Genomic DNA, 26,242 nt, shown 5'->3' with positions numbered 1-26,242 from the left:
AGCCTGTGCTCCGCAACGGGAGAGGCCACAACAGTGAGAGGCCCGCGTACCGCAAAAAAAAAAAACCAAGAGGCTATTATCCCCCAGAACAAGGTAAATAATGGTCAGAAAATCCCTGAAAAAGAGGACAATAAAGGGAAACTTGAAAACATACCACACAATACAGAATTTTAATGAAAGAAAAGCAAGTTTAGAAATAGACCCAAATATATATAGAAACATAAATTTTATAAAGGTGACATCCAAGTCAAGGAAGAAGGGATGAACTACAAAATAAATGGTATTGAGAAAATCTGGCAGCTGTCTTTCTAAAAAATTAAGTTGGACCCATAACTTATTCCATATACCACAGTAAAAACATGAAACCATTAAAGTATTAGAAGAAAACAAGAAAAAGTTATTTTACAACTCTGGAGTAATGAAGACCTTTTGAATTATGACAGAAAATCCATATATTGCACAAGAGTAATTTGACTATACAAAAAGAAGCAAAAACTTAAGAATGTAAAAAAGACTTAAAAGTCAAATGAAATACTAAACAGAAAAAGAAATAAAAATGATTCTTAAATATGAGTAAAAATATAACATCATCCATAAGAGAAATTCAAACTTAAGCTATACTGAAATATCATTTTTCTGTTATAAAGTTGATAAAATCTAAATATATGGAAACATATTCTGGAGCCAAGATTACAGGGAAACAATCAGTTTTCATACATTATTGCTGCTGAGAGTAAACTAGTAGCTCCTAGGGTATGGCAGTAAAAAGATCACAAATGCAACTGACCCAGCAATTCTACTTCAATGAATTAACTTTACAGATATACTTACATGTTCAAAATGATATGTGTACAAGTCATTCAGTGTCACACTGATTGTAAAATCAAAAATCTGCAACTGTCCATTTACAGAGGACTGGAAAAAGAAAGTATACTAAATCTACAAAAGGGAATGGCATACAGCAAAAGGACAAAAAAGAATGAGGAAGTTTTCATATCATGGAGAAATTTTCCTATCAATTTGTTAAGTTTAAAAAGCGAGATAGAGAAAAAATTTGTATAGTGTATTACCATTTGTGTGGGGAGAAAAGATTATATATTTGGGTTGGCTTATGTCTGAATAATGAATAGGTATAAGTATAAACAAGTAACTATGGTTATTTGTTGATGGGGGTAGGGAGTAGGAAGTGAAAAAGAAACAGGGTCAGGAGGGAAGAGGGAAAGTTTCTGATGCCCAAACCATGCCCATCCAATTGCTAAAAAGCAGATAATTGTTTTTCAACTAAGCTAAAGTTGTTACCTATTCAATTAAAGGTCATTTTACAAGTTAGGGTAAATAATAATAAAATAATAGCAATAGCTAAGCACTAACATTTACTGAACCCTCATTTGCGCCATGAACGGTGCTCCACACTTTACATTCTATAGTTAGTTCTCATTTTACTGATGAAACTGAGGCTCAGGAAAAAGCTAAGCAAACTGCCCAAGACTACATGTAAATTAGTAACAGAACAAAGATTTAAACCTAAATTTCTTACTCTAAAGTCTGCTCTCTTAACCACTACACCAAATTGCTTCTTACAACGAGCTACCCAAAAACCAGACCTCCAATTTACTTACCACTACAAACATCTAGTTACAGCCACCAACTCCCTATCCATCCTAGTAAAAGCCCCCTACAATACCGCCCTTAGTTGCTGTCCAAGGCACAGTTCCTCTAATCTACTTCCTCCTGTACTCTCCCCTCACAGTCCACTATTTCAAGCAACCTCTAAATTCCTCAGCCACGTTTGCCTCACTTTCTTTCTACTCTTCTTCTATGCCACCAACTTGGCAAAATCCCAACTTAGAATCCACCTCCAGCTTAGATTTAACTTCCTAGCTTCTCTTAGTTTCATGCCAGTAACATAAATAATGCTCAGTAAATTAAATTTTCAAAGGATACTGATGACACAAAAAGACTTACCAATCACAGTTTTAAAAAAAAGACAAATACATTAGGGAATTACAGTAGGGAGAGATGACTACAAATGAGGGGGAAAGATAGGATAACCTAATAGTTCATTTGAGGAAAAATAGATACATACATGATACATGACATCCTTCAATTCATTTTTATCGCTCTTTATTGCAACAACTATTAGCAATTTTAACTCTAACAGTACTAAACACAAAATAGAAATTCCACATGTTCTACCAAAAGTTCAAATGCTAGAATATTAATATGGAACTTATACACATTAAAGCTAGAAAATACTTTAATACATATACCAAAAAGTCTTAATTCCTATACGTATCTGGAATGTAACAGTTTTACAGAATTATAGCAGTAACATGTCACTGAATCAAAAAGTACATCTTAAAGACACTGGACAGCTTTGGCTGCACAGTAGAAACACCTATGGAAAATCTAACTGTAAGTGAATCAACAGGTCTAATACCACCATCTGCATTTTGCTTTGTTTATTTTATAAGAGCTGTACAGATAAGTCTGATACAGTATCAGAGTTGAGAATTACTCTATTGAGGAACTAGTACAGCATTTATGATATAATGTTAAGACTCCTTAGTGTACATCTTTGTGGTGACTGTGTCTTCAAACTCTTCAATCTTCCCTTCAAAAGGCAGAGCCCAATTCCCCCATTCTTTGAGAGTAGGCTCAATTTAGTGGCTTGCTTCTAAACAAACAGAATACGGCAGAAGTGATGGTGTCTGACGTTTAAGGTCAGACACCATCTAGGTCATTTGCAATTATATATATATATTCTAGAGAAATCAGCTGCTATGTTTCAAGGACACTCAAGTAGCCTTACAGAGAGCACCATGTGGCTATGAAATGAGGGCTCCAGGGAGGACAAAGGTCTCTTGCCAACAACCATACGTGAATGAACATGGAAGCCGATTCTACAGAGCCAGTGGAACCATGAAAAGACTGCAGCACTGACCGAAAGCTTGACCACAGTCTCATGAAAGACTCAGAGCCAGAAATACCTAGCTAACCTGCTCCAAATTTCTGATCCACAGGAATGATATATGTCATGAGATGATAAATGTCTGCTGTGCTACTAAGTTAAGTTTCAGGGTAATCTGTTAGTAATTGTATATCAACTTTTCTCATAGATCTATTTCCACTTATTTACAAAGACTTGAAGTGGGTTATAACCTAAACAGGAAAAAAAAAAATTCATTTCAATGGTACATGAGATTTTTAAACACTTTCTCTTTGAAATTTATTTCAATATATTTATTTATACCAACAATTTTTTAAATGCAGACAAAGTGATTTGTGGTAACTTAATTTTTTCATGTTTATCACAATGAGCATTATTAAATAATGTTAATATTAATAATGCTAACGTTAATATTGCGCATTAATATTAAATGCACAATATTAAAGATAATATTCATGTTGGTAATTTTGTGAGAAAAATTTTAGAGCCTGCTTTTCACTTAATTGCTAGTGAAGATGATGATATGACTCCAGAGACAATGGGCCATGAATTTTCCCATTTTTCTGAAACACCGATTAAACAAGGAATTTTCTTTAGCAAAAAGTCCACAGATAAGGATATAGGAAAGAGCTGGACAATGAATTCAAAGAAACTGGAGAGGCTGGGGTCAGCCTCTGTGATGAAATAAGCATGAAGAAATGGGACAATAACCTCATGATGTATCTACAGATATACTTATATCTGGCAATCTGGTAACACTGCATGAGAGACCATGAAACAGTACTTTTTCATGTTAGGTAACCTGAATAAGCACAATCAACTAAACATTAACCTAACTAGACACCAAGCTGAACATACTTCAGTTTACTGGAAATCACTGTGATACATAATACTATCACTGTGTTATACAGTTTTATTGCAACTACTGTTAATGAACAAATTCAGAATCTCTACACTGAGTCCAAATGCTATAGTTTGATTGAGTATTGGTTTGATTGTTGTGGTAAATTTTCAACTTAATAACAGCCTTTCTAATAACTGTCACTTTACATTTCTCTTAGCTAAACAGCAAATCTATTCCATTCCCTCCATTATTTTTTAAACAGGACACTTTAAAAGTGAATTTAAATGTTAGCAGCTAAAAATGTGGAGATTTAAAAAAAATTATTGTGGCCTAGAATACAGTTTTATAAAACAGCAAGATAAACTCCTGAACAATCTTTGCTCAACATCTTCTATTAGAAGCAATTCAAACCAAATCAAGAACCAATAAAAGCCACAACAATCATAATGAATTAACCACCATACAAAAAAATGTTAAATACTTAAAATAGTCTGAAAGGCAGATTACTTTTTAAAATTTGTTAGACTACAAATTACATAATAGAAGCAAGGTTTACAATTTCACATTTAACAACAGAACAGGTAAATATGCATTTGGGAGGTAATTTTTCTTAAGTCCTACAGGAAGCCACTTCATTTTTTTTTTTTTTTTTTTTGCGGTACGCGGGCCTCTCACTGTTGTGGCCTCTCCCGTTGCGGAGCACAGGCTCCGGACACGCAGGCTCAGCGGCCATGGCTCACGGGCCCAGCCGCTCCGTGGCATGTGGGATCCTCCCGGACCAGGGCATGAACCCGCGTCCCCTGCATCGGCAGGCGGACTCTCAACCACTGCGCCACCAGGGAAGCCCCATTTCATTTTTATTTTAATAACTTTTGAAAACAAGAAAAAGGTATGTAGTTACAAATTATAGCTAAGTAAAAAATCATCTTAACCCCAGAAGTTTAATAATATACCAAAATGTTATGGATCAGGGACAAAAGGCAAACTGTGTGTTCTCTTTTCTATTTATCTTAATTAAAAGTACCAATGCTACTTCATCTGAACATCTAGCAATAATAACCTACTATGCAAAATTAATGAAGTAAAAATGTTTAAATTACTGAATCAAAAGAAAACTATATTCTGATAGTAAGGGGTTATTTTTAAAAACTGTCTCTTTGGTAAGCAAGACTGTTCACGAGGTACTTTACTATACCAGTTGGTACTGCTGATGATAGGTTTGTGATTTGAATGACACATTATCTTGTCAAAGCTAGTCTTTACCCTCTGCTACACTGTCAGCATTCTAGAAAGATGTGAAAGAAAAGTGGGGCTGAAATCTTCTTTCAGATCAGGGAAAGAGAAAAAAAGAATCAGATTTTGAAAACATTAAGGACAAAGAAATAATATTGAAAGAGTGACAAACTTCACTCCTACCTTAGAAAACAGGCTGAATTCCCACTAAGTCTCTGTTCCATAAGTACTTCTAAGCCCAGCAAAAACGTAATCTGCCAATAAAGTACAATTCTGACCACAGAGTGCTCCAACTTCAATTACCCTTCTGTGTGTGTGTTGGGGGTAGGAGGGTGGGAGCAGTGAGGGGATAGAAGGAGGGGAGCTGGGAAAACACAAAGAAAACCAGAAACTACGAAATAAAGAAGACATGGCTTACCAATAGCACTGTGGAAGGCGGGGTGAAGGGGAAGCAACTAAGTATTTCAACTTACAAAAGTCAAATGAAATGGAGGAAAACAAATCATAACCAGAGAGGAAACAGTGCAGCTCCCCCATGCAGTAGGGAGTGCCACTGCTTTCACTTCTAGGTGCCACCTTTTATAAATATATAAACAATGCAGTAGGGAGTGCCCCTGCTTTCACTTCTAGGTGCCACCTTTTATAAATATATAAACAAAGTCAAACATTCTTAGAAAATGACCAGAATGGTAAATGGATATCATTATCAGATAACTTACTGGGGATTCTTGTGTAGGGAGGAGCCAGACAATACACACACAGAAGGCATTCTCATATAAACAAGTGCTCTGAAGAGGAAAAATGCCAGGTAATGGGATAAAGAATAGAAGAAGAGGAATGAAGGGGAAAAAAGAGGAAGAAAGCAAAGGGAGGGAGGAGAAGGAATGAATGAGTAGATCCTAGATGAGATTATCAGGTAAGGATATTTAAACAGGGTCAGAATTTAAATAGGGAACAGAATGTAGTGCAAGCAAGCTTTTTGGCTTTCTGGAAAAAGGTCAGCCCAGGCAGAGGGAACCAACAGAAAAGGGCTGAGGTGGGTATCTACTGATACTTGATTCATGAGGGATAGGAGTCCAGTGGAATGGAGCAAAGTGCTCCATTCCATCCAAATGTGTCATGCACATTTGGATTTCTAATCTCTCACCTTTGTAAGGATTTAAAATTTACATCAGATCACTATGAAGTCATTCAAACCAATGATTTTAAAGGCATAAAAATAAAATTTTATCAATCTCTGAATATACTCAGTTAAGGATACAACTAATAATAATACCCCTGAAAAGCACGGGTGGATATCTAAGAGGGTCATTCTCCTCCAGCTGTATCTGGGGAGGAGAGCACATGCACTAAATAAGTTAGAAAAGCCAAAGCAATGCAGAAAATTAAATGTTTTAATAAAATCTCCCAAAAGAACTTAATTTTCTTAAGAAAGACTTCAAAACACATGAATCAAATAACTGAGTCACTTTGCTGTACAGCAGAGATCAGCACAACACTGTAAATCAACTATACCTCAATTAAAAAAAGAATCACCCCTAGATATAAAGGTTGTAATTAATCTTCCTAACACACTCATCATATTAGTTTTTACTTTTTAATTTAGTACTTTCAAAATAGTAACTAGACAGTGAAGCAAAAAAACAAAAAGCTAACACACCAGTACAATATTTCAAAAAGAAGTCTGTTTTGTTTTGCCCAAGTTTTTTGGAGGCTTTAGAAATTCAGTGGAAGATAACTGATGAAATTTTACCCAAGCTTCCATTTTCAGTAATCTTGAGGAGGAGGAGCTGGAGGTGGCAGTGGGAATTAAAAATTAAATTTAAATATGTTAACTCAGTCACTTTAGAACACGGATATACACCCACATCTGTTCCTACCAAATTTTCACTTTATATTCAAGAAAAATATCTAATTTACATCAAAGTCATGCAATTATATCCTGTACATAGAATTACTCTTTTAAAAACCCAAATTTCATTGCAACAAACATACTATATACATTGAAAAATTCAATTACCAGTTTACTATACAGTTGCATCCAATTCAAAAAAAGAGTAAAACATAGATAATTTGTATGTAGTAATTAGTTACAGCAAAGGTTACTCATAAAGAATTATTTATTACATACCCACTTTATTCTACAAAATAAAATTACCACCACAAAATAAGCATATGTAAACGTGATACATCCAGGAGCATCACATGAACCACTTCTTATCACTGCACAAACTTAGCACAAAACATGTAATTATAATGCTGAAAGCTATTCAGTTAGTTCCTTCATTCCCTTATATTACCCCCAAGAAATGGCAGGAATTCCTCCTTACCTTGAGAGCAGTGGTTCTCAAACTTTTTGGTCTCAGAATCTTTTTACACTTTAAAAATGACAGAGGACCCGGAAAAGCTTTTATTTAAAAGCCAGTACTTACCATATTAAAATTTAAAAATGAGAAAATTCTAAATTATTTCGTTTAAAATAACTAAATAAATCCATTATGATTTAACATAAATACCTGGGGGCGGGGGGCAGGAGGAGTAATCAAAAGGAGGGACTTATTGATATAAATAAATGGGAAGTCCAACAGTAGGACTGTCTTTAGGCATAGCTGGATCCAGGAGTTCAAATGATCTTACCAGGACACTCCCTTTCTATTCTGCTTTCCTTTGAACTTGCTTTATTTTGAGGCAGGCACATGTGGCAACAAAAATAGCCCTGAGCAGTTCTGGGCTTACATTATTCTGACAGCCAGTGCAGCCAGAGAAAACAGCCTCCCCTCTCTCCCAGAGCTTCATATTGGTCCTTGAAAATGACTGGCCTTCTCCAGTTTGAGCTATACCCCCACTGCAAGGCAGGGATGGGCAGAGCTCGATAACTAATAGCTTCACCTGAAACTAAACACAGGAATCCCCTGCTTTTCAAAAGTTTGCTTTATGCCCCTTTGTGAAGCTTTAACAGAAGACCTACATTGGTAACTACTAACCACAAGAAATTCAGAAAGGATTTTCACTTTTATGAGAAAAGGCGAAAAACAAAAAGTGTCCAGCATTTGTTTTGTAACAAGTTGTACAGAGGTAGCCCGTATCATGAGCAGCGAGTGGCATTGCCCAGATCCTTCCCCAAGAACTACACTGGGCATCTCAGCATCAAGCCGCCATAGCTTTGAACTGTGTCTGTGAGCATCTATGTTTTATCTCAATTTATTTTGTGCATCCATTGACAAGACGTGTCCTAAAGTAACTGCTTCTTCACTTTACGACATTTCAGCTTACGAAAAGTTTCACAGGAACACTACTTTCAGATATCAGGGGAAACCTGTGCCCTATATTTTTTTGTGAATAAAGTTATATTCCCACACCAAAATAAAAATTTAGTAAGAAGATTGACAATGTTTCTTTTTCTTTCTTTTTTTTTTTTTGCAAATACCATTAATGTCTGCCTTAAATAGACTGATACTTACATCTACTTTTATATTCAATCTGTTATGATACCCTGTTTTGGTTAAACTATAAAATCTGGCCTCACACAGGTATACAGTTGGGAAAGTGGGGACCTCACAGACTCCATGAAAGGGTCTCAGGAAGCCCTAGGAGTCCTCACACCACATCTGAGAATCGCTGCTTTAGAAGTGATTCAGAAAGTATGTGTTAAGTGTCTAATTCAAAGACAAAGTCAGTCTTCACACTCCCAAAGCCCCAATAATCAGACTGTATACTGCTCAGTGCAAAAAGCAGTAGCCCAAATAGCAAACTGAGCACAGATAGGTGTGGTTATAGAATCATGTCATAGAGTTCTCTCTTAAAAGAAAAGTGGAACTGCAGATGAAATGCTGATATGGCAGCCCACAACAAAACTCCATTATTTCTTGGATGTTTTACATTCTAATTCACAGCTGAGGAAGAATCAAATTCTCTGGGAAAGGGCTCTGGGGCTTCCAAAGGCCACCCCTTCAGTTACTTATATGTGGATTCACATTTACCTAGTTACAAAACAGATTTGAAGCGCTTCATCCCTTCAGTTACTAAGAGACAGGAGAGGCTAGGGAACATTTTCTCTCTTGACCAAGAAGGGGCAGAATTATCCAAAAGAAATAGCACTAAGACTAGAAATGTGAAAAACCTAGTTCTGTCATTCTGTTGTCAACTAAATTCTTACAAACTGTTTCCTCATATATTAAAAAAAAAAATTCGGACTAATGCTGTGTGGCTGTATGGTATACTTCTGGGTTTTTTCTAGTATTGCCACAACAGTTTCCTAATATTGCTATCAAATCACGCTGAAATTTTTTCATTAAAAAGGGCATACTTTTCACCTCACAAATCTCAGGACTAAAGAAACTAAGCTTCAGTTTCCTTATCTGAAAGAACAGCTGCTCTGCCAAATTAGAAATAATTACAAACAAATATGACTGCAAATAAGAAAGCATTTTATTAACCTGCCAAACACCAGAACCAATGGACCACTAAAGAATGAAATAATAAAAATTTGAAGTAATAAGATGCCTATTATTGCCACACCCTTAGAATAGGTGTTAAAATCTAGTTACTATATTTTAAGCACTATTCCCTTTCAAATCTATGTTGTCTTCTAAGCCAAACTAACAGCTTTTCCTTGAAGCAGTCTGGTATTATTAAAAAAAAAAAAAAAAAAAAGGCACAGAAATGAACTCCAAAAACCCAGGGGTTTTCAGATTTCTAGTCTGATGTCATCTTACTTTATTCATTAGTTACATAATCCTGGGTTAGCATTTTATTTCTCTAGGCTTCAGTTTTCTCATTTTTAAAACAAAGGTGCTGAACCATAAATCTGACAAAGTGGGTCATTTTTTAGGAATAAGATGCAAAGCTTTCACCGTCATTGCACTCCCCTACTCTCATTCCCAGGAACTTTAAATTAACTTAAAAATAATTCAGTATGTAATCTGAAAAAAAATTTTTTGAAAAAAAATTTTTCCTCTAGGTCTTTTTCAAAAGCCATAGAATTCCCTTTTCTGAACGCTCATGAGCAAAGTCTGAGCCTCTGGGAAGGATAAAGAATAACTAAATTCTACTAGGTAGAAACACTTTACATAATTTTTCTGAATTGCCAGACCTTAAGATTTGCACATATTTCTACCACTGTTCAAATGTTACTACTGGTGTGCTTGTCTGTTTCAGACTAGGTAACTATGTCTACCTTTTCCCTAGAACCAATCACACTGGTTGAGAAGTATCTACTAATTATCACAGTATGTAATAGCATACTAAGTCAGGGGCGTATTAACCAAAACTCACAAAAAAACAATTCTCAGTTTAGGTCAAACCCAATTATTACAAATACAAAGGTGTGCCAACAAGTTTAAAAAGCTGTCACAGATACCAAAAAAGGTCAATAAAAAAGCCCACAAGCATTCTGACAAGTCCTTCCTAGTTGCTTTCTCTTCCATATTCTGACTGCTGCAATGGCCCTCATATATATCCAGTACATATGTTCTACGTATATTACCTCTCTCTTCCTACCTCCTGCCAAAGCCCAAATTTAGGCACTTTACAACTCACTCTTAAAACTAGAATTAAAAAACTATTTAGGCTTCCTTGTCTCCAAAATGTTACAACTTAATCAAATCTCTAAACACCATAGTTTCATTCTTAAAAAGAGATGTGACCAAGTTACTCTGCTACTTTTATTAACCTTCCCAGTATCCCATAACCTAGTCCCCAAAATGTCCAAACACTTCAACATGGTAATAAAACCTTTTTAATTTGAAACCAACAAAGGCTAGCTGGAGTCAAAAACCTTTTCCTACCCATAATGAATGGTCATCATTCCTCATAGAACATAACTATTCATCCAATTTGGGGCACTCAATGTCATCAGAAGCTTCAAAACTTTAACACAGGGACTTCCCTGGTGGCACAGTGGTTAAGAATTCACCTGCCAATGCAGGGGACACAGGTTCAAGCCCTGGTCTGGGAAGATCCTACACGCCGCGGAGCAACTAAGCCTGTGTGCCACAACTACTGAGCCTGTGCTCTAGAGCCCACGAGCCACAACTACTGAGCCCGTGTGCCACAACTACTGAAGCCCACACGCCTAGAGCCCATGCTCTGCAACAAGAGAAGCCACTGCAATAAGAAGCCCGCACACCACAGTGAAGAGTAGCCCCCACTCAACGCAATTAGAGGACGCCCACCCGCAGCAACGAAGACCCAACATAGCCATAAATAAATTAATTAATTAAAAAAAAAAAAAAAAACTTTAACACAATCCAATTAGAGAAAGTTATTGAAAAACTTTCACAGCCTGGTAAGTACAAGTTTATAAAACGGTTTTCAAAATAAGATCTATCTCTTTCACAGTCTGTTATTATAAAAAATTAAACTTTTTGAAAATGTAAAATAAGTACTTTAGCTATCATTAAATATATAAAAATAACAAGAGTCACACTGACAATTTTTTTAAATGCCCTAAAAAGGTTAAGTTATAGGTTTCAAAATACTTCTTGCACTTAAACTATATTAAAAAGAGCAACAAATGATCTGCTGAACTGCTATCAGTGCTTATATGTAGGACTTGACATCATTCAAATGTTTTTTATTTATAATAACTGACTTCAAGATGTTGGGGTTTTTTTTCCATATCAACTTTTAAACTGCCAGTAAGCAGTGGAAAAATAATAAATGGAGAATATAGGCAGAGCAGTTGTTTTGTTGCTCCTTCCCTTTTCTTTTGTGGGGTAACCACCCAATTCTCTGTGAAGGCCTGGAATGCCTAAGAGGAGTTTTGCTCAGCCCTCCTGTTCTACTCTCAGACTTTGCTAGCTGAAAGCTGGGAGTGCCTTGGTAGATCTCTTCTACTTCTTGCTTGCAGAACCTTGCTTGCAGAACCACTCCTGTGTTTTTAGTTGGTAAGTGTTGAGTGGTTGTACACTTAGTTGTTTTATGATATTGTTCTATTGCCACTGTCCTCCACTGACAATGAGAAATTGGCCACCATTTAAGTCTTTGTTTTCCTGTATGTATCTGTCTTTTTTTCTCCCTTTGACTATTTTTAAGATTCTTTTTATTTGGTCAGCAGTTTGACTACAATATGCTTAAGGCTGTGTGTGTGTATGTGTGTGTGTGTGTGTGTAGGTGTATATTTTATCCTGTTTGGTTTTGCCAATTTGGATCTATGTTTTGATGTCTTTCATCAGTTTTGGAAAGTCCTTGGTCATTACGTCTTCCAACATTTTTTCTGCCTTAGTTTTCTTTCCTTTTTCTAAGACTTCAGTAACTTGTATTTTAGATTACTTGATACTATCCTACAGACCTCAGATGTATCTTTTTTTTTTTTTTTTTTTTTTTTTTCCCGGTACGCAGGCCTCTCACTGTTGTGGCCTCTCCCGTTGCGGAGCACAGGCTCCGGGCACGCAGGCTCAGCGGCCATGGCTCACGGGCCCAGTCGCTCTGCGGCATGTGGGACCTTCCCGGGCCAGGGCACGAACCCGTGTCCCCTGCATCGGCAGACGGACTCTCAACCACTGCGCCACCAGGGAAGCCCAGATGTATCTTTTAAAATTACTTTTGTCGCTTTGTTTTTGGTTTGGATATTTTCTATTTTCCTACATTCAAGTTCACTGCTGTTTTTTTCCTCTATGGTGTCCAGTCTGTTGCAAAGCAGAATTCTTTATTTCTGTTATAGTTTTCATTTCTAGGTTTTTCCATTAAGCTCTTTTTAATAGCTTCTGTGTATTAGCAGAAGTTCCCCATATCTTTATGCATGCTGTCCACATGTTCAAATAAATTCTTTAGCATTTTTATCATAGTTATTTTAAAGTCCTTGTCTAATAATTCTATTATTTGAGTCATCTCTGGGTATGTTTCCATTGACTATTTCTTCTCACGTGGATCTTATTTTCTTACTATTTTGTGTTCCTTGTTATTTGATCTTATGTTGAACGTTTTGTGTAAAAGAACACTGAGGTGAATGGAGACTGAAGTAAATAAGATTTACCTTCAGTAAATGCCATGCCCTTTCATCAGGCCACTAGAGTGGAGTCACTTGTTCTGTAATTGACATGGTTTGGGCTTTCAAAGAAGCTTTAATTTGATTCAGTTCACCACTGGCTTCAAATGTGTTGAGCTGGAATCTCAGCATTAACAAGATTCTGGATACCTGCCTGTGCTTTACCTCCAGGCTCCAAGTTTTTGAAACTAAAAGAAAAATATAAAACCAATGACATAAGAAAGAGGGAAAGGCCAGCAAACTAAATTCAAAGTAGGAAAAAAGGAAATAATAGAAATATAATATTGAAACAGAAAACAATCAACAAAGCTAATACTGTTCTTGGAAATGATGAATAAAATTGATAAACTTAGCAAAACTGGTCAAGAAAATAAAAGAGTAGTATTACCAATGTCAGGTATAATTTTTAAAAGGGGAGGGGGAGCATCACAATAGATTCTAGTCATTATATGAATAGTAAGGCAACAACAGAAGCAACTCTATGTCAATAAATCTGGCAACTTAAGAGAAAAATCCTTGAAAAACATAAATTACCAAAAGTGACACAAGAAGAAACAGAATACCTAAATAGACCTATACCTATTAAAGAAACTGATTTTGTAATAAAAAATCCATTTCACAACAAAATCTTCAGTTTCAGTTGGCTTCATCAGTGAAGTCTACCAAACATTTTAAAGAAATAATAAAATGCAGATAGCCCTCATAAACAAAAACAAAACTTCTTAACAAAATATTAGCAAATCAAATCCAGTAATACGTATAAAAACGATAATACATCATGACCAAGCAGGGTTTATCTCACGAATGCAAGGCTGGCTTAACATCTGAAAACCAATCCATGTAATACACAATATTAACAGAAAAAGAAAGAAAACCCCTATGATCATCTCAATAAATGTAGACAAAAGCATTTGACAAATTCAATACCTTTTCGTGACAAAAACACTCTGCAAAGTAAGAATAAAAGAGAATTTCCTCAATCTGGTATTTAAAAGGCAGTTATAAAAAAAATCTAGCACTGGGGACTTCCCTGGTAGTCCAGTGGTAAAGAATCTGCCTTCCAATGCAGGGGACACAGGTTCGATCCCTGGTCGGGGAACTAAGACCCCACATGCTGCAGGGCAACTAAGCCCACACGCCACAACTACTGAGCTTGCACGCCACAACTAGAGAGCCTATGCACCCTGGAGCCCGCACAACACAACTAGAGAGAGAAAACCCACATGCCACAACTAGAGAGAAGCCCGCGCACCAAAACAAAAGATCCCGCATGCCTCAACAAAGATCCCGTGTGCTGCAACTAAGACCCGACATGGCCAAAAAAAAAATCTAGCACTAACATCAGTTAATACTGAAACATTAAGCCTCTTTCCCCTAAGACTGAGACAAAACAATAAGGTCCACTCTTACCACTTCAATTTAACTTGTACTGTCTGTCGTTCCTAACCAGTTCAGTAAGAAATGAAGGCATAAAAAATCAGAAAGTAAAAGTGTCATTAATCACAGATGACATGATTGGTAAAAGAAACTCCAAAGAATCTATAAAATAGCTACTATAACTAATAAGTGTACTTAGAAAGTTGCAGAATAAGGTCAGTATGCAAACATCAATCATATTTCTATAAATAACAAAGAAAATTGAAAAATTAAATTTTAAAATGATTTTATAAAACATCACATACCCAGTAAAAAAAATCTAACAAAAGATTTACAAGGACTCCACACGGAGAGCTACAAAACATTGCCATGAGAAATTAAGCTTGAGTAAATGGAGAGATTGCCACATTCATGAACTGGAAGACTAAATATTATGAAGATGTTCTTTCTTCTAAAATTGATCTCTACATTCAACACAATCCCTGTCAACAATCACTCAGGCTTTCTTGCAGAAACTGAAAGGCTGATTCTCATCTTTATAGGGAAATGCCAAGAATCCAGCATAACTCAATCTTTTAAAAGGACAAACTAGGAGGACTTACATAACCTGATTTTAAAACTTATTATAAAGGTAGGTGGCTTTAGACAGTGTGGTATAAGCATCACAATAAATAAATATCACTGGACGAAGACAGAGTCCAGAAATAGACTCATATATAGTTAATCATCAGCCAACATGCCAAATATCATTGGACCAAGACAGAATCCAGAAATAGACTTATACATACACTTAATTATCAACCAACGTGCCAAGTCATCCAATGGGAAAAGGAAAGTCTTTTTAGGAACCATTTCTGGAAAACTTAATATACTTATTAAAGAAAAAAAAGGAGCCATTTAGCCCTATCTCATTCCACATGCATTTTTGTTTGTTTGTTTTTCGTTTCTCGACTCCAAACAGCCTTGAGCCAGGGCAGCCAGTGCTTGTACGGGAGAGTCCTTCTGAGTGCCTCAGAACGAAATGAGCTTTGGCAGCTGCTGGGGACTCAGGGAAGAGGCTGCTTCTGGCCAGGGTCAACCTGCCACAGGAATAGACTACTGGGCTGGCTCACCAAAACTGATACCAAACGCAAGTTTGTTTGACTGAGAGACGCACAGTTAGGCCAAACAAACCAAAATGTCGGAGTCTGGCACTGAGAAACGATTACTGCAGGGCCAAGTAAGAACAGGTGGCTTGTGCTCGAAAAACCCAAACTCCTCCATATGCATTTTTTTAAAATTCATTTGAGATGAACAGATCTAAACATAAAACCAAGAGGCAGAAAATTTCTAGAACATAGAATATCTTTATGATGTTGGAGGAGATAAAGGCTTCTTAGACACAAAGAGCACTAACCATAAAAGAAAAATAAATTGGACTTAATAAAAATTAAAAATTTCTGCTCACGAAATGACATCATTATACAATAGTCCCCCCTTATCCATGGGGGAAATATGTTTCAAGACACCCACTGGTGAGGGGGGGTGTGAAACCAGTGAAACCACAAATACACCCTATATACACTACATTTTTTCCCATACAGACATACCTATGATGAAGTTTAATATATAAATTAGTCACAGTAAGAGATTAACAACAATAATAAAATAGAACAATTATAACAATATACTGTAATAAATGTTATGTGAGTGTGTAGTCTCTCCCTCCTCCTTTCAAAATACTTTAGTACAAATGGAATGCCTTTTCCATCTTAAGCATTTATCACACACTGTTGCTGCAACTTTTTTGCAGTTTAAAGTGTGACAGCAAAACCAGAAAGAATTTTTTTCCTTCTTCACAATTTCACAGAAGATTCATTCTTACTGTAAATCTCAGTAACTTCAGTACTGAATTTTTTCTTTCCTTATTAAGTTGAGAATTTTCACCTTTTTGCTTAAAGGAAGCACTTTATGGCTTCTCTTTGGTATATCCACACTGCCAGTGTCACTACTCTTGCGTGTTGTGGTCATTGTTAAGTAAAATAAGGGTTACTTGAACACAAGTGCTGCAATACCATGAGAGCCGACCTGATAACCAGGACAGCTACTAAGTGACTAACAGGTGGGATATGCTGGACAAAGGAATAATTCACATCTCAGGCAGGACAGTGCAAGATTTCATCATGCTACTCAGAACAGCATGCAATTTAAAACTTATAAATTGTTTACTTCTGGAATTTTCCATTTAATATTTTCAAAACGCAGCTCATCACAGGTAACTGAAACCACAGAAAGCAAAAGCACAGATAAGGGGGGACTACTGTATAAAAGTCACAGGGTGGGGAAAAAATCTGCAGTACATGTATTGTATATGAATAAAGAGCTCCTGTAAGTCAACAATAAAAGACAGCCCAATTTTAAAAATAAGCAAGACTTAGATACTTTACAAAAGATATGATAGTCAATAAGCACATGGAAAGGTCCTCAATAGCATCAGTCATCAGGAAAATGCAAATTAAAACCATAAAGAGAATTAAACTGTCAGTCCAAAAAAGGAAATGCCATTTTATACTCACTCTAAAGGTTTAAAAACAAACAAACAAAAAAAGCCTTGACAATACTAAATATTGCTGAGGATATGGAGCAACTGGAACTCTCATAAATCACAGGTAGCAACAATTAGGCAGTTTCTTATAATAGAAAACATACATCTATCTACCCTATGATCTAGCAAATATCCTCCTAGATATTTACCCCCAAAAAATATTTCCACAAAGACTTGAATAAGAATATTCATAGCAGCCACATTCATAATGCCAAAGTTAGAAAGTAGATGCCTTTGTTGGAGGGGGAAAGAAAAACCCAGAAAGAGGCACAAGAGAATTTTCCAGAGAATGTTCTAGATCCTGTTTTATATGGTGATTACATAGGCATATATAACTGTCAAAATTTATGCAACTGGGCTTCCCTGGTGGCGTTGTGGTTGAGAATCTGCCTGCCAGTGCAGGGGACACAGGTTCGAGCCCTGGTCTGGGAAGATCCCACATGCCGCGGAGCAACTAGGCCCGTGAGCCACAACTACTGAGCCTGCACGTCTGGAGCCTGTGCTCCCAACAAGAGAGGCCACGATAGTGAGAGGCCCGCGCACCGCGATGAAGAGTGGCCCCCGCTTGCCGCAACTAGAGAAAGCCCTCGCATAGAAACGAAGACCCAACACAGCCAAAAATAAATTAAATTAATAAATTAATTTAAAGAACTTTTTAATTAAAAAATAAAAAAGAAACTGCCAAAAAAAAAACCTTATGCAACTAATGTTTATGTTAAGTATAAACGGACACATGATAGATATATACACCATAGTACTATTTGTTCAGTAAATCAATAAAGGCTGGTTAAATAAATTATGGTACACCCGTTACATTAAAATGCCATGCAACCGTTAAAAAGGGGGCAAGTCTCTTATGTATTATATTGAATGACCTCCAAGTATGATACCAGTTATATAAAAAAAGAGAATATATATATATAAACATATTTGCTTGTACATAGGCAAAATATCGCAGTGAGAACCAATGAGTAACATATCTCCAACATACTCCACTGTTTCATACACACACAAAATACTAAATATAACCCTAAGTTAAAAATAAACTTTTACCTATTTCAGAAGTTACTATCTGTAAACTGAAAAGGATTTTTCCACAGAAACAAGGTGGTAGGAGGGTAGTGAGTAAGTCTAGTAGGAAGCATTTACCATCCACTCGTTTCACTCATTCTCTATTCTCTGGGACTAAGGAAACAGGAGGAAGAAAAAAAATTCCTAGAAGCCTACATTTAGCTCAAGTTTGAGTTAGTCATTCTCAATATGTACACACCAAACACTGGAATATCTTATTGTCCATTTTGTTCATAATACTATCCCTATATCTTGATTTATGCATGTAAAATAATTCATTTGAAAAGAACTGTAAGCCAAAGAAAAGGAATTGCTAAAACAGACAGAAAATGCTAAATGCATTTTAACTACTCATCACTCAGATGGAAAACCCAACTAAGGTTGCAGCAGTAAAATGTGGTAATGAAGGTCATGAAAAATATTTTAGCCAATAATTAATTATAGAAAAACTCTTCTACCAGCTGTAAAATTCATCAGACTAGAATTACCATACATAGTTTTTTGTGCAGCTCCATGGAGGTGCACAGTCTTGCATATAGCAGCATTCACTAATACTTTAATGAGTAAATGTTAATACTCTTCAGTATCCTTTCCCCCTTAAAAAAATCACTTAAGTTTTAGTTAATTTGAAAGTGCTGAAAGGTAAAAATAAAGCAAAACAGACCCTGAGATTAGTAAATCTTCAAATTGCTCACTTATCTGCTTCTCTGAAATAAAAGTTTTACACAAATGCCTCTTCTCTCTTAAGTCATGGGTGCACAAGATAGAAATTTCAACTAATGCATTTGAAACTCAGATGCACACCCCACACATGGCATTGTGCTGGGTGCTCACACAGAACAGGAGAACACTTAACCTTAAGATTTGGAGTTTACTTTCAAGGACCTTAGACTCTAACAGTAACCTTAAAACAAGTAAGAATTAACTACTGAACAAGTTTGCAAGTGATGAGTACAAACTAGAGCTAGGAGAGGAGAGTCATGGAGGAGAGTCACTGCTTCCAACTGGACAGATGATAAATGGCTTTCTGGAAGAACTGGAATCACACTTGACCTTTGATTTCAACACATAAAAAAGAAACGGAGAAAGGAATGCACAACAAAGCTCTGGAATAGAAATGTCTTGTTTTTAATCCTGTCTCTATCATTTATAAGCTATGAATGAAGTGTATTACTTAATCTTCCTAAGAGTCAACTTCTTCATCCTTAAAATTGGTATAACAGAACCTAGCTCACATACAATGAATGCACAAGGATTAGCAAATAGCACTCAGTGAATGTTACCTTCTACTTAAAGTTGGGGGGAAAAGGACTGTATGACCAATGTGATAGAGAATCAGAATGTAAAGTTCAATTTTGCTGAAATTAAGACTTACATAAAAAGTAGGAAGATATAAACTGGAAAGATAATTTGAAACAGACATTAGAGTTCTGAAAACCAAGTTAAAAAGTATGCAATTAATTACTTAAGAGTCCTGAAGATTCTGATCTAACAATAGGATATAAACAAGTTGAGCATCCAGGCCAGAAGAACTGGAAGAGAGAAAAAGACTGGAGATAGGGAGGCCTGTTAGGAAACAAACTGCAATGGTTTAGATAAGGAGTAAAGAGTCCCCTACTGAGCACTGTCATTAGTAAGAATTATTAAAAGAAAGAGACAGAACCCAATGACCAACTTGAATGGGAGAAAAGAAATGAAGGGAGGAGAAGCCAAAAAAATGAAACTACAAGCCCAGATAATTTGGAGAAATGAAATGGAAATAAGTGAACATTTTATTTTCAGAAACATACAGTAGTTTGAAGTTCAGATGAGAGGATCAGGTAGAGAGCTAGCAATGGGAGTTAAGAGCTTAAAACTTTGAAGTGGTTAAGCCTAAACATAATTGTGTGAAAAATAAATGCATACAGGTACTCTTGGAAAAGCTCTAAAATTCAAATGCAAATGTGTATATGCAATATCCCGGGGAAAACAGTCTTTAATCAAACTTTCAAAGCATCTACAACACACACACAAAGTTTTTAAAAACCACAGGCACGTATTACAATAGAAACCATCCATAGGAATGAATGTGAATGAGGGAGCAGGAGTAGAATGATTAAGAAAAAAAAAGTCTTGGGAACAGAACTAAGAATAACACAATTCAAAGGCAAGAAAAAGAACTTAAGGAGATAGGACTGATTTGAGAAGAGAACCAAAATATTATGGATCCAAGACATGAGAAGTTTAAAATAAAAAAAGGCAGCTATCAACACTGTCTAATGTTATACACAGAGATCAAATAATTAAAATTTATACAAAGTATTTACATCTAATAAACAAATTCATTGGTAACATTGATGTAAGCAATTTTGGTTGAATACAAGTGGCAAGAAACTATATTGTAAGGCATTAAGAAGTAAATGGCTGGGGCAAATGAGTGAAAAATTAAAGGCTGACTACTGTTTCAAGAGTTAACAGTGACAGGAAAAGAAAGCTAGCATGAAAGGGACTAGAAGTATGATTTAATTTTTTGTTTTATTTTTTGCTATTGTTGCTAAGCTTTTCTTCCTTAAGGAATGGGAGACTGACTCTGTGCCCAAAGGAGTCTGTAGAAAAGAAAAGATCAAGGGAGGGAAACAGGTATAAAGTTCAGAAATAAAAAGATCACCTTTCAGCTCTTCCTGTAAAACTGGAACAAAAATAAATTTTAATGTGGTAAGAAAGGTTTAATAACAAGTGTGGGTGAAGAGGAAAAGACTACAAAAACCCTAGGTTTCTTTCTTAAACTCTAAAGCACTGATAACCATGATGCTTTAGAACTTTGTTCCTTTACAATAGCAGCTACTACTCCAAAAATGTATATACACACACACAGAGTAATAGGAAAGAATACACTGTATTGTGCTGTAGTAAATTAAGAACAAGGCTCCAGAGTCAAAAACTTGAGTTTAAATCACTGTTTAGTCACATGTAAAAGCTGTGACTCTGGGCAAGTATCTCAACTTCATGCTTTAGTGCCTCGGGGTCATCGCTTGCAAAATGGAGGTAACAGTACTTACCTCACAAAACTTGAAATACAAAACGTTAACAATGTGTACAAATGTTAATGGTAGCGATAATAGTAATGTAACCTATTTGTGTTTAATCAACCCGGTATTTAAGAAAGGAGGGAAGGGCTAGGCTCTTTAAAATATGTCTCATTTAATCCTTTCAACTACAGAAAGAAACAAGTATAATTCTCCCTATCACACCAACAAGGAAAAGGGAGGTTCATTTGCCTAGATTACTCAGTTAATAAGTGGCAGAGCTGAGATGTGAACACTGGTTTATGTGGACACAAAAATGTTTTCTTTCCACTACACAATGCTACCTCCACAGCACTACATAGTAGCAGGAGCACAAAACTAGGCATTTTGTTCTTTACTACTAAACTCAACAAAATCTGGGCACATCATTAAGTCCATCTGTCTCTCAATTTTATTTTCTGAAAAATTAACGGGTTTGATTAGATCTTGAGGTTTCCCTTAAACTAAAAATAATCCATGATTTTATTAAATCACCACATTTAGTGATGTGTAAACTCAGAAAAAGTTTTAAAATACAGCAGAAAACCTCTTCTGTTTAAAAAAACAGAAAAACATCGAAAGAAGATAGCTTAATTTTTTTCCAGGACTGCACATTATGAAAAAGAAATCAATGTTAAAGGGAAGACCAACATCTAATTTTATTATTAGCATGCATGACTAAGCAAATGTTTGGGAGAACAAAAACATCAAGTATTTCACGATGACAATTTTAACACCTATATTTTCAATAAATTATGAAAAAAAACTCAGAATCTTGATATACCTACAGACCTTATAATCAAATAAAATACAGATTTACCAACTTTTACTTCATGTTGAAACTGCAACCAGGTTGACTTTTTTTTTTTTCTTAATGTCCATCTGAAAACTTTCCTCCCCTAAAACCCTTCACTGGCTTCCCACTACCCTTCAATGACATCCCAAATCCTTAAAATGACTCAACAGTCCCGTGCGATCTGGCTCCTCTCTCTGGAGCTATCCACTGGCTCTTTTTTCAGTTTCTTTCAATTCCTCCAAGACACCTCTTTTTCCCTTTATTTTAGGGCCTTCATACCATCTGCCCTCCAAAACCTTGCTGTCACAGCTCTCCATTCCCATCCTTTTGCCCCAGCAAACTGCTCTTTATCCATCCCGGCTGAGATGAAATATTATCATGCCAGGAAAGCCTTTCTTGACCTCCCAGACATATATTTTGACCGCATTCTGGATTTATAACACTCACTAGTCTTATGGTTACTTGTTCACCATCTGTCTTCCGTGCTAAGCGGTAAACAATATGAAGATGGTCATTTCATGTCGTGTGTCCTACTATTTCCCCAATATCTAACACAGTGCTTAGCACAGAGTAGATTAAGTGCTCAATAAATATGTGCTGAACTAATACATTTAAACTACGAGGCGAATCCAAAACCATCAGATACTTTACTAGCACAAATAGCTAAAAAGTTCTATACACGTTTCAAGTTCTGTCTTATCCTTCGTCCTTCATATGGTCCTGCCTCAAATAGGTGCTATATGGCAATTATGAAGTAAAGCAAAAAAATCTCTTTAGACAACAAATACGTCTTCAAGTTTCACAAAACCAAGGTTAGAAACCATAGGTCTTAAATAACTGGAATCAGCTTTAAAAGTCATCTAAAAGAATTCACCTGAAATGCAATTAAAGGGACAGGAACTTGGATAAGGGCTCATTTTTACCACAGTAGTGTACATTATAAAAGGACCAATCCCAGCTCCTATCACTGTCTAGGTTCTACAAGTAGTGCTTTTTATTCCAGCAGTAATGACTGCACTGCTACAGTCATCTGAGTAGGCTATATGATACCCGAAGATGCTTTATTAAAACTCAAGAAAAATTACAAGCAACGTAGCTATAATCTTCAATTAGTGGGAAAAAAAAAGGTAATGGTAATAAATCTGATAAGTAATTTGAGAACTGAATGCTTAAAAAAGGGAATGCTATTTTTTTTTTTTTTTTTTTGCGGTACGCGGGCCTCTCACTGCCGTGGCCTCTCCCATTGCGGAGCACAGGCTCCGGACGCGCAGGCTCAGCGGCCATGGCTCACGGGCCCAGCTGCTCCACGGCATGTGGGATCTTCCCGGACCGGGGCACGAACCCGTGTCCCCTGCGTCGGCAGGCGGACTCTCAACCACTGCGCCACCAGGGAAGCCCCGGGAATGCTATTTTAACTCAAAACATTCTTCTAAGTTTTCTGTTCACCTAACACTTATTGAGTGCTAATTACAAACCAGGCAGTGTTCAAAGATTTTTTTAATACATACTCATTATTTTCCCCATTTTAGACATGAGGAAGGAGGCACTGAGCTAAGTAACTTACCTAGTATCACACAGCTGGTAAGTGGCAGAGGCAGAATTCAAAGGCAGCCATTCTGGCTCCAGAGTTCTCCCTCTCAACCACTATGACTACACTCCTGCCTGCTCTCTCTCTCCAATCCACTGAAACAGGGCTTCTATCCACACCCCCCCACTCCACTGAAACTTTTCACGAAGTTCACCAATGAACTTCTACCTTGCCAAACCTAAGGGCCACTAATCTGCCTCCACCTTTTTCATCCATTATGCAGCATCCCATCAAGTTGACAACCCTCCTCTTCTGTCATACATTTGTTTCATTAGTGACATGTATCCCAATTTTCTTCCTACCTCAGACCTGGACTCTCTTCGCTTCCCTATCTACACATTCTTCCTCAGAAACTTCCCAGTCTCATGGCTTTAAACACTATCTGCATGACTCCAAATATTTCTAGTCCTGGCCTGAGTTCTAGACTCATACCCACCTACTTATGTGACATCTCACTTACATATATAATACCTTACACTTAATGATCAAAACCAACCAACCTACTTCTTCTCCCCTCAACCTGTGCTCTCCAAGCCTTCTCTACCAACACGGATTCAGTTGCTTAGGCTACCTTCTTAGTTATCACCCTTGACTTCCCCTTCCCTTACCTCTCACACCCAATCGATCAGCAACTTCTACCAGATCTATTCATTCAACGTATTTAGTTCTGTCTCCACTATCACTCTAATGCAAACTATCTACAGCTCTGCCTACAACGTCCTTCGGAATGGTCTCCTTACTTCTCTTCTTGACCCCTTAACCTCCACAAAGCAGGGAGAGTTAAAACACAATCAAATCAATCCCTGCCTGCTTTAAATCATCTGATGTCTTCCCATTATAGTTTAAGTTAAATCCTAGCTCTTGACCACAGCCTAGAAGACCCTACATGATTTGGGCCCTGCCTGCTTCTCAAACTTCACAACCTTCCATCCTCTCCCCCATCACAAGGGTCCCTGCGGCCACAACTGCCTGCGTTCTCTTCCCGGATCACCCCGTGATCATTTCCAACTAGAGAGCCTTTGCACTTGCTGTTCCTTCTGTAAGGAGCATTCTCTCTCCAGACTTTTACACAGATAGTTCCTTCTGCTCCTTAGGTGTTGCTCAAATGTCACCTCCTCTGAGAGGCCTTCTAATCACTCTTTTACATGATCCTCTACTGTTACAATCGTCATTACTCTTATTACCTGAAATTAGCTTATTTACTTGTTTATTATGTCTTACTGATTTTGGAATTTAAAAACTCTAGCCCCGACCCTTCCACACTACATAGAAGGAGCCTAATAAATTTATTAAATGAGTGGATATTCCCCGTTGTATTTTAAGCTGTTTATTGTAAATCAACCAATTTTGATAAAACACTTGGCCCATATTTTGTGTGTATTCAAAGATAAATCCTTAAAACACTCAATTTTTCCAACCTAATACATTTCAGCACCCTGAACCCCCTCAAACACATACACGCACAGAGTCCACCTACAGAAACCTACTTAAAACTGCTAAATAGTCCATACGGATAGATTGCATTTTCTTCCTCCAAGCTAACAAACGTGTAGGTGGGAAAGGGGAAGTTTACGGGGCACCTTAGCACCTGTTACATCTTCAGTTAACAGAGGTGCTGATGAGCCAGACAGCACATGGGAGACATGGCCTTTCTTTCAGGGATTGTATGTAGGTAAAACGTGAGTGGCTGAGACGAGAACTGCTCTAATCCGTAATAAGGGCTATTCACCTCATTTAAAGAAACAAAAATAGTCTAGTGGACAGCGATTATGCTCGGATTCACCAGAAGAAACCGATCGGGGGGCCCTCGGCAAATACGAGTTGTGTGTGGAGGTTGTTGGGGTCGGTCTACAAATAACGGGAAAACAAGAGGAAGAGACATTGGTTTAAGAACCAACTCAGCGATAAGGTAAAGGTCAGCTCAGGCTCCCAGGCGTATTCTGAACCTGGGAACGAGAGTGGTAGAGGAGGAGAAAACAGAGCCCTGGGACCTGCGTTCACCGCTTCGGCCTCCACGGAAGGCACTTGAGGCAACCGTGAGTCCACCTATCTCCCACTTCCACCCCTGCAAGGAAATAGCCCCCGGATACTCACATGGGCTCGAGAGTCTTGCTGAGCCAGGACTTGAGGGCCTCGAAGTTTTCAATGATCATTTTAGAAACCATCCACGGCGGCCCAGAGGCCCGTCACACTAGTCCGCCCGCCCAGGTCGCGGCCGCTACAGCCGCCGCTGCCCCCGCCCCCTCCTCCGCGCGCCGCCCGCGTGGGCCGCGGTGGGAGGCGCCGGTGGCAGGCTCCCGCGAGCCCCGATGGGCCAACAGCTCCGGGGGGACGGCTGCAGGCCGCGAGTCCACGGGGTGCCAGGAGCTCCCCCTCCCCGGACCCCGGCCCCGGCTGAGGCAGCAACGGTTTGCCCGGGCCCTCCCCCTTCTCTCCACCCCAGCGAATCTTCCTGGACCAGAGCGCGACACGCTCCTAGACGCGGGCTTTCTCTCAGCTTTGAGACCAGGTGCTGGTTGGCAACGCAGAAGAGGCAAAAGTAAAGAAAGCGAAGACGAAGCGCAGCTGAATGGGAACGGTTCGGGGGGTCTTCCCGGTTCCCAGCACCCCCAAGAAGATGGCTGCCGATAAATCTCGCGAGAATTGTTGAAATGTCGCGGTGACTCCCGGAGCCTGCTGGGAAGAGACGTAAGATCAGCGGAGAGCGCGCTAGGGAAGTGCGGCGAATTTTGCGTCTTTGCGTGGTTTGTGGGCCGTGAGCTTTTTCA

At 37.7% G+C, this 26,242-nt stretch overlaps 1 protein-coding gene across 7 annotated transcripts in view; it reads right to left on the bottom strand.

The window, feature by feature from the left end:
- The window catches only part of RBM26 (RNA binding motif protein 26), a 77,212-nt gene extending 51,513 nt beyond the window's left edge, over positions 1–25,699 (bottom strand). For all 7 annotated transcript variants that reach the window (XM_079721740.1, XM_079721741.1, XM_079721742.1 and 4 more), the window contains exon 1: positions 25,569–25,699. In XM_079721740.1, coding sequence (XP_079577866.1) covers positions 25,569–25,639 — 71 coding nt within the window. In that variant the 5' untranslated portion in view covers positions 25,640–25,699. The remainder of the gene's footprint in view (positions 1–25,568) is intronic.
- Positions 25,700–26,242: the final 543 nt, after the last annotated feature.

Source organism: Hyperoodon ampullatus, assembly GCF_949752795.1.
Source record: "Hyperoodon ampullatus genome assembly, chromosome: 16".
NCBI classification, from domain to species: domain Eukaryota; kingdom Metazoa; phylum Chordata; class Mammalia; order Artiodactyla; family Ziphiidae; genus Hyperoodon; species Hyperoodon ampullatus.
The sequence above is the reverse complement of the archived record's forward strand: the minus strand, read 5'-3'. Positions and strand labels throughout refer to the sequence as shown.